The following is a 10,092-nucleotide window of genomic DNA, read 5'->3' as shown; positions in this document are numbered from 1 at the left end:
TTTTAGGGGTTCCATCATGGGATCATTTTATGGATTTAGTTTTAATACATTTTTTGATTGAAATTCCTGAAATAAGCAGCTCGTACTATGGAAGCTTGTTCTCACAAATTCTGACTTTTTTTCTCACAATTGTGTCTTTAGATCATGCAATTTTGATTTTATAACACACAACTGTGAATTTTTATCACGCATTTCTGATTTTATAACTTTATAACTCACAATTACGATTTTATATCATGCAATTCTGACTTTATAACATGCAATCAGACAATTCTGACTTTATAACTCACAATTCTGACTTCATATTACGCAATTCTGAGAAGAAAAATAAGAATTGTGTGATGTAAACGCAATTGCTTTATCCACATACTTAATTAATTATGCAATCATTTAAGACATTTCTCCTTATACCGTATATAACCTTTTTGTCATAAAGAGTTCTTTAAAATTGAGTCAAGTACCCTAGTTCAATATAGAGCCCCATTTAAACGTTCTTTTACAAACATCTTCCCATACAGACACTCTTTTCATTTCACGTTCTTTGTTAATTTTTCTCAAATGCAAAATTAAAGTGCATTTTGAGGCCCGAAAATGATGCGTGAAATGTACGAAAAAAAGAAAATAAGTTAAAAGATTTTTTTTATTTATCTATTTATTTTTAGTACCAACAAACTTTGGTAATTTTAGCAGGTTTGAGCAAAAATGCATCCTCTACAACGTCCAAGAATGCAAATGACAAATAAATAGCACAGCGAAATAAACATATACATCTTTAAACATCAACAGTAACACTACATAAAGAGGTTTATGGTACTTACTCTAACACAATTTGTTTTAAATAAAGCTCTGCAGGTTTACTTGGCACATGTACGTAATAAATATCTAGTCGTCTTCATCAACACACAGCTGTCTCGGCTTGAGTTTCTTTCAAAACATCTGAAATCCATATTCTCTCGCATCCTAATGTATGGTTTGAAAACAAAGGAACATTATTGCAATGTATGCAGTTAAGCGTCTCCCACTTTTTGCACGCGTGTCATTCGTCTATTTATGGCCTAAACGTGTTCTGTTCACCCCGGTATACCGCTGTAAATGTCCTGTAGCTCCTCTGAAAATATTTGGTTTTTGATTTTCTTTTCCAACAAAGCCTTCGAGTCTCATCTTCAGTGTCGCACATACACTTGGCCAGCACAGCTCTGAACTGCTCCATTCAAGACCTCCTCAGCACGTCTCCAACAAAACCAAGACCAGCTTTCATCTGTAGCATGAGCCGTCTGGTTGTGTGTTCTCGTTTTGGAGTTGGCAGTTCAGCGAAGGTTTGTTGGTGTTCGTGAGGCTGGCGAGCGTGTGTGTGTGTGTGTGTGTGTGTTTAGTCTCAGTATGATCTGGTTTCAGGAGGCGAAGTAGGAGCTCTGCATGGAGTACAGGCGGTCGATGGGGTTTCCCACGCGGGTCTGCAGGGATCCGGCGTCTGACGCGGCCAGAAAGCAGTCGCTCAGGCTGGTCAGAGACGTGTCACTGTCAATGTCGTGGAAGATCGAGTCGTTTCCTAAAGAAGAGCAAACATCATTAGGGCTGCGTACTGAAAAGCTAGCATGACATAAACCAGATCTTTGCATTTATGAGTGGTGTTTGTTCCTCCAAAGTTTGGGGTCGGTGAGATTTCATCATGTTCTTGAAACAAGTCTCTTCTGCTCACCAAAGCTGCATTTAATTGATCAAAAATACAGTAAAAAATTTGAAATATTATTACAATATATAAAAAACTTTTTTCTATTGTAATATATTGTGAAAAGTAATTTATTCCTGTGATCAAAGCTGAATTTTCAGCATCATTACTCCAGTCTTCAGTGTCACATGATCCTTCAGAAATCATTCTAATATGATGATTTGATGCTCAACAATTATTATAAAAGTTGAAACAGTTGTGCTGCTTCATATTTTTGTGGAAACCATGATCATTTTTTTCCAGGATGCTTTGATTAATAGAAAGTTCAACAGAACAGCATTTCTTAAAAATAGTTTTTTTTCCTGTCACTTTTATATCAATTTAATGCATCCTTGCTGAATTTTTTTTCTCAAAAAACTACAAAAATCTTACTAACCTCAAACTTCTAAACTAATGAAAGTATAAAAATACACTAATAACACTGATCAGAGACAAATGTAATTCGTTTTACCAATATTTCGTCACCAATATTATTCACACTTTTTTACTTGGTAATAAGTTCCTTTATATCAGTTCAACCGATAAATACCACAATTTGGTGGATCTTCACAGGCAAAATTTAATTTGATGTTTTAATAAAAAAATTTTTACAGACAATTCTCAAGTGAGATTATTTTTCATACTCTTAAAAATAATGCTGTTAAATCGATTAATTGCAATCAATTTAAAAGTATATATATATATATATATATATATATATATATATATATATATATATGTGTGTGTGTGTGTGTGTGTGTGTTTAGTTTATATAATTTACACACATATGTATTATATAAACAAGCTTATATTTTAGATGTGATTAATTGATTTGACAGCACTATTTAAAGATCAATTCTGGATATCAGTTTGAACTATTTAACCTTAAATATAATTGTCCTTGGCTGTAAAAATGCATTATTACTCGATCTCTAAGCTTTAGCAATAAACAAATATGGTGAAGTCATTGAACAGAAGCTTCTGATCCTCATGGACACAGTTTACCATAAGCCGTAGAAATATGATTACACAAGAGTAGAACTGAGACTCTCGGCTGCTTTAATTGGCTATAAAGAGTTATATAACAGTGCATATAAACTACTCATTTGCGTCAGCTCACAGCAGGACAACACACACTTATCAATATGTAATGGAGAGCGTCTGAAGGCAAGCAGATTCACGCTCACTTTCTCAGGAGGGCTGTGTGTAATTTTATAGTGTAATTTTATAGGCTTTTCAAAAACTAATTGACACTGTTACATAAGGGTGAAGACAGTTTAATGGCACATTTATTTTTACTGGGCCCATTCGTGGCATTAGCGGCCGCTTCTGGTCGATATCATTCCAAAGACGCGACGGGACGTGTGTTTTGCTTTGGTAACGTCACTCTGGAGACGTGTTTGTTGCTCACCGTATGGGTTCATGTGATCTCCGGGCATCTGTGGAGGAGTGAGGCCTTGCTGGAACGGGTCTGTGCTGTATCCGTTCGCCTCCATGGACACTAGCTGATGTTGTGGAGGCGGAGCCAGAGGCGTGTACGAGTTCATCAGATTCTCCATTCGGCTGGAGATCACATCTGCAGAAAACGCAGCATGAGTTGAGTTACTGAACACATAAAGCAGATGTAAAACCCCGCAGAGGAACAGCATATGTCGTGAAAGCGTGTGTGTTGGGAGTCTCGTACCTTGTCCGATCCTCTGAGAGTTTTGCTGCTCTTGTTGCTGCTGTTGTCGGCGCGCTAACTTCTTCATCTGAGCGGAAAAAGAGGAACATAAAAACACTCAATCATTTTTAACATCAGCTATATTGAACTATATTGAAGAGTTACTTAGGCCTGGGGTTCGGGGACACCTAGGCACTGTTATTTTAGTTTTATTTATATAGCCTATTATTATAGTTTTTATTAACATTTTAAATTACCTGTTATTTTTACACTTTCATTTTTCAGCTTTTGTCATTTTTATTAGTTTTTTTTTTTATATATTAATATTTAGTTTTTATTTATAATATTTCCCATTAGTAATAGTGGGTGATTTGACTTAAACTAAAATGTGACAAACTTAAGAATAAATAAATAATAAAAGATAAGATATAAATTAATTAATTAATTAATTAATAGATACATAATTTGATTAAAATAATAAATAAACAAACAAACAAATAAATAAATAAAACATCTACTTAACAGTACAGTAATATAGCAAGTTATTATTAATATTTTGAAAGTAGCTATTATTTTTTCAGTTTTCACATAATTAAAAAACAATATTAATATTTAGGTTTAATTCATTTTTTATTTCAGTTTTAGTTTATTTATTTTATTTCCAGTTAGTAATTTGAGGGATTAAATTTAAACTGAAGTGTAACTTTAAAAAAAAAAAAAAAAAATATTTAATAAAAAAAGATTTAAATAAATAATACATTACAGTACAGTACTGTAGCTATTTTTATCAATATTTTGAATGAACGATTAATTCATATTTTTAAAATATTAATTCATATTTTTTATATATACTTTTAGTTTTAATTTTAATAACATTTAAAAAATAAAATGTTTAAATTTTTAGTGATTAATTTTCTTATGTGCTTATGTTATATATATACATATGTATTTATTATATATATATATATATATATATATATATATATATATATATATATATATATATATGTATTAATTAAATATTAATTAATGTATATTAAATAATAATATAGGTTTAATACATTTTTATTTCAGTTTTAGTTTTTTATTTATTTTATTTCCAGTTAGTTTGATTCAACTCAAAGTGTAAGAAATGTAAAAATAAATAATAAAAGATAATATTTAAATAAAGTAAAATAAATAAATTATTTAATTAATTAATAATACATCTGTAGAATAGTATTAAAGTTAGCAAAAAAATAATAATTATACTTACTCTATAGTCACATATTTATAATATAATTTTTTACAGTATACATTGGGTCTCACAACATGAAAATATACAGCTGCCTTTTACATTTCCGGATGGGGGTTCCTCACACCAGGATGATGTTATCTGGTTGCCCACTGCATGAAGAGACTGAAAAGCTGTGACCTAGGCTGTGCTCACCTTTGCTCTTTGGTTCTGAAACCACACCTGGACGACTCGAACGCTCAGACCGGTCTCAGCCGCCAGAGTCTCTCGAACCTGAAATAACAGCAATGAACATCAAAGTCTCGTATACACTGTAAAAAAATATATATTTCAACATTTTTTTGGAGTATGTTTTACAAGAAAATACTTTCTGTGTAAATGTGTTACTTGCAGTTTCTTTGTAATTATTTGTGAAATTGACTGTAATTTCTGAGTGAAAATTGTTTGCAAGACAGTATTTTTCAGTGTATCCAGACATTTGACCAGCAGCATGAAGTCTGATCCCTCAGCGTTTGCCATTTGTATATGAAACACATTGCACATCCCCTCTTTTCTCACAGTGTCTGAAACAGTTAGTTTGAAGATTCAGGGCCCTATTTTAACCATCTAAGCGCATGGTCTAAAGTGCAGGGCGCACGTTCACTTAGTGCATGTCCGAATCCACTTTTGCTAGTTTAACGCCGGGAAAAATGGTCGGCGCTCCCGGCGCATGGTCTAAAAGGGTTGTCCCTTATTCTCATAATGAGTAATGGGTGATTTGGGATTTACGTGTGTTAAACCAATCAGAGTCTCATCTCCCATTCCCTTTAAATGCCAGTTGTGCTCACGCCATGGCGGATTCGCTATTTACATGACGGAATTTGATAGTGGAAAGACTGAACGCGTCTCCAGAGAGCAAGCGGATCTGCTCGTGCCCGAGGTAAAAGTGCGCAAGCAGAACATCTACAGGACCATCCGGATTCACCATATCTTTATGTACACAATAAAGATTTTACATTGTAATCCTTTTATTTTAAACATTTGGCATGTTTGTGTGCTGCTGTGCGTCCCTGTGTGTGTAATAAGCAGAGTGTACGCGTGTTGTGGACCCGCCTATAGGCACACATTAATAAAGCACTCTTTAAATAACAAAAAACATATTGCGCCATTGACTTTAGTTCAGGTTTCAGTTGGTCAATAGCACAGTCTATTTCTGTTGCCTCAAAATAGCAACGCGCCAACAATGCGCCAGAACCATGGGCGCACAAATGAGCGCAAATGCATTTGCTATTTAAACAACGTGGCGCGGGACGTGAAAATGATAACTGCGTTGGGCTGAAACTAGCAAAAAACCTTTTAGCAAAAAAACTTTTTTTCTAAAAAACCTAGTTACTACAGTCTGCTGTGATTGGTCGACCGCTTACAGTGCGTGCCAGAAACCAAACTCCCATTATCATATCTGAATATCAGATCCAGAGGCTTCAGTGATACGAACTGTAATGATGTCGTTATTTTTACAGTATGAGATCGAGCCCTAGTCGTCATCCTTTTGAAGAAAACAGCGTCTTTTCTACATGTCGACAACACAAACCAAACTCTTCCAATCTCAGCTACAACTACAGTGTGAGGGCGAATTCGCTGTCTCTGGATATCAAAAGTATTTCTAATATGGTTGGTTTTAATGCAAATGGTAAAAGTTGGTTAATAGATGGGTTGTTTTAGTGATGAATTTGTTTTAGTGTATTGTGTGGATGTTTAATTGTGATTGTAAACTTTGCAACTGTGGAAACTTATTGTAGCTTTGCATTTATAATAGTATGCAATGCAAGTAACCTGTCACTATGAGGGAAGTTTGTGCTTTTCATCAAGGACCGCAAATGGAAATAGCCTACGTTTTTTAATTCTTTGTGTTATCCTCGACAAATTAGTGTATATTTCACTACTTTTTTGTCTAATAAATCAAATCAAATCAAATCAAATTGCTCCTTTCTTTTAGGAGACAATAACTTCATTTATTTTTGATCTTTAAAACTTTGCAGGCCTTTCACATTCACAAACAGTCAGTGCATGAAAGGTAATATTCACTCTACACTTTAAAGTAGCTAAAGACAGGTTGCACATTCAAGAAATATAAATATTACGAAGACTTCAGAAGACTCTGAATCAACATGCACCAATCCTACATATTTCTAAATGTCATAATCATTTGTTAACAAACGAGTATTCATTACTTCAATGAGCTCATTGTTTCCGCCTTAAATTATTACACAGTTTAAATTAATACATTTTTAGCTAAGTGTGATTTTGTATATGTACATTTGGTAAACACTTTATTTTACAGTGTCCTTGTTACACGTTACATGTAATTACTGTAGTAGTAACTATAAATGATGCATAATTACATGCAACTAACCCTAAACCAAAACCTAATCCTATAGTAAGTACATGTAGTTAATTATTATTACTCAGTTATTAAATGTATATTTACACTGTAATATGGACACCTTAAAAAAAAGTGCAACCGTACATTACGGAAATGCATAACTTAGAAAGTAATAAATGACTAAATTGTAATGTGGACTCGTGCTATTCTGTAAAGCTGCTTTGAAATGATGTGTATTGTGAAAAGTGCTATGCAAATAAATGTGAATAGAACTGAATATTGGTTTAAGGTTGGTTTGGGGTTTCTTTGAGCTTGTGAAGGTCTTGTGAAGAAGGGCTCACCTTTCTGCATGGTTTGGAGGAGACCTCGAAGGAGGCCTTGAACGCGCGCCGCTGCTGTGTGGTGAGAATAGTGCGAGGTCTTTTGGGTCTGCGCGGGTCTTTGCCATCATCGCTGCCTTTACCCTGTCCTCCTGCTCCTTTCTCCTGCTTCACATCCACATCTTCATCCTCACTTTTATCTGCAGAAACACACATTTTAACATCATCTCTCTTCGGAGAGCAGACGAGAGGAGAGGCTAGAGTTGTGTTCTCACCGGAGTCGGACATCTCCGGGCTGACGGAGCGCAGCAAGTCCTTCTCTCTCTCGTAGTCGCTCTTACACAGCAGCTGTCCCTCCTTCAGGACGAACTCGTCTCCTTTACACAGCTGCCGCTCACACACACAGCAGCAGAAGCAGTTCAGATGATACACACTTTCCAGTGCGCGCATCACAAACTCGGTGGGAGCGATCTTCTCCAGACAGCCGCTGCATTTGGTCGCGAACAACCTGACGAGGAGAAGCAACACATTAAAAACACGTTCATTGTGCACAATTTATTAGTGCTGAGGAATTATTTCAGATTATTTCTTTAAAATTCATATTATTTCTTTTACTCTGAAATGACTAACATTTTTGCTGATGTCACCAAGGCGAGGACAAATAATATTAGCAAATAGTATAATAGTTCATTTTACATAAATCAAGTTAAATGCATTGCATTTGTTTTTATTTTAAATGTTTAAAAGAATTCACATAATTTTTTTGCTGCAAAACAGATTTTTTTCCAAATATACACTACCGTTCAATTTGTACGATTTCTTTTTTTGAAAGAAATTAATACTTTAATAAAAGCAAGGATGCACTGCATTTATTAAAGGTGACAGTAAAGACATTTATAATGTTACAAAAGATTTCTAATAAAAATATATGCTGTTCTTTCAAACTTTCTATTCATCAAAGAATACTAGAAAAAAAATATTGCGGTTTCTACAAAAATATCAAGATGCACAATTGTTTTCAACATTTCAAATGTTTCTTGAGCATCAAATCATCATATTAGAATGATTTCTGAAGGATCATGTGACACTGAAGACTGGAGTAATGATGCTGAAAATCTTTGCTTTGATCACTGGAATAAATTACATTTTACAATATATTCACATAGAAAACAGTTCTTTTAAATAGTAATAATATTTAACAATTTTACTATATTTATTATCAAATAAATGCAGTCTTAGAAGAGACTTAATTCAAAAACCTTCAAAATTTCACCGACCCCAAACTTTTGAATGGCAGTGTAAAGTAGGAGAGTTCACTGATTTTAAGTGAATAATGGTCAAAACACTATTGCAAAAACCAGATTTGAACATGACATATTGTAGGCTACCCAGCAGGATCTCTAGTCTTAATTATTTGAAGTACAATGTGAAACAGCAAAGCGCAAGAGTGACTCATTTCTTGGGTTAATACTCAAACCCCCTGACGTGAAATCCGCTGCAAAGCTCAATAATTCTGAAGCATTAAGCAGATCTTCCCTCAGAGCGGTGTCTTCTCCCACACCAATAAAGTTCATCCATAAATATCACAAGCGCACAGATCAATGCGTGACTGACACCGGACGCCCCAGCGGTGCCGCCGCGCTCATGATTATGACTTTGAAAGAGATTTTTAATAAGCCTCGAGATATGATGGTATCATGAGGTGAGACGGCACAAAAGAGTTTTACAGAGGAGTCAATATTCAGAGAAGGACCCACAGGAAGGACAAATCACAGATGAGATCTCTTTAATATCTCCACTGTTTCTCACAGACGGCATTGAAGGAGACTTTGCTGAAGATGTTTCTCCTGATGAAAAGACCGCGGTGGTCTCGCAAGTTTTCAGAAGAGATCTCAAACTGTGCTCAAAGATCACAGAAACTGCCATCAAAAGTCAAAGATCTCAACTTAATAACATTTACACATTTCTTTTATAGCTTATTGTATGACATATTTATCTCATTTGTATATACACTACACCTTTGGGGTCTTTTTTTTTAAAGAAATTAGCCTACTTTTATTCATTATGGACAAAAAGACATTCATAATGTTACAAAAGATATCTATTTAAAGTAGTTCTTTTGAAAGAAATGTGTCAAGGTTTCCACAAAAATATGAAGCAGCACCACTGTTTTCGATATTGATAATAATAATAAATGTTAAGAACATGTTTACTTTAGTAAAACTAACTATGAGCAATAGTACTAGTGATTGTTTGACTTAAGACAAGTAATGTGGAAACTAACTAAAAGAAGATTTTTGGGTTACACTTTATTTCAATGGTCCACTTTAGACATTCTACTAACTATAAGTAAATTTGCAACATGTGTTTGAAATTTGCAATTCATGTATTTTATTTCTCCTACAAGAAGCAAACAGAGAAAAAGTCGACTGAGCCTGAATGAGCAACCTTTCAGCAATACCATTTTCTACAACGTACAATATGTTCAATCCTTTCACCCAAACCTCTTCTTTCTCCATCTTCTGCTAATGTTTAATAATCGCACATGTTTCCCTTCTTCCTCTGTCTGTCACTTCCCATTATGCTGGTGTCTGTAATTCCCATGATCCTTCTGGAGATCTCCCTTTCTTCTATTGTGCTTGAGAACTAATCCTGTCCCTTTCTCTGTCTTTTGTTGACAGGACCACAGCGGCGGCTTTGTCCCGAGTCTTTGTCAGAACAGCCATGAGTGACACTTGCATCAGTGCGACTCTTCAAGTAACGTTAGCAGAACGTTCGTTCAGTCTTATCTGGTCTTAAACAATG

General features: G+C 34.6%; 1 protein-coding gene across 2 annotated transcripts in view; it reads right to left on the bottom strand.

Annotated features, from left to right (window-relative positions):
- Nucleotides 1-624: 624 nt before the first annotated feature.
- Nucleotides 625-10,092, bottom strand: part of lmx1ba (LIM homeobox transcription factor 1, beta a) — a 60,225-nt gene continuing 50,757 nt past the window's right edge. Inside the window, exons 3-8 of one of the 2 annotated variants that reach the window (XM_079871819.1) lie at nucleotides 7,563-7,795; nucleotides 7,309-7,487; nucleotides 4,801-4,878; nucleotides 3,393-3,459; nucleotides 3,120-3,284; nucleotides 625-1,549 (exon numbers count right to left, since the gene is read on the bottom strand). In XM_079871819.1, coding sequence (XP_079727945.1) covers nucleotides 1,392-1,549; nucleotides 3,120-3,284; nucleotides 3,393-3,459; nucleotides 4,801-4,878; nucleotides 7,309-7,487; nucleotides 7,563-7,795 — 880 coding nt within the window. In that variant the 3' untranslated portion in view covers nucleotides 625-1,391. The remainder of the gene's footprint in view (nucleotides 1,550-3,119; nucleotides 3,285-3,392; nucleotides 3,460-4,800; nucleotides 4,879-7,308; nucleotides 7,488-7,562; nucleotides 7,796-10,092) is intronic. The other variant, XM_079871820.1, reaches the window with a different exon arrangement.

This window comes from Squalius cephalus (genome assembly GCF_949319135.1).
Source record: "Squalius cephalus genome assembly, chromosome: 5".
NCBI lineage: Eukaryota > Metazoa > Chordata > Actinopteri > Cypriniformes > Leuciscidae > Squalius > Squalius cephalus.
Note: the sequence above shows the minus strand (reverse complement) of the source record. Positions and strands in the feature narration are given on the sequence as shown.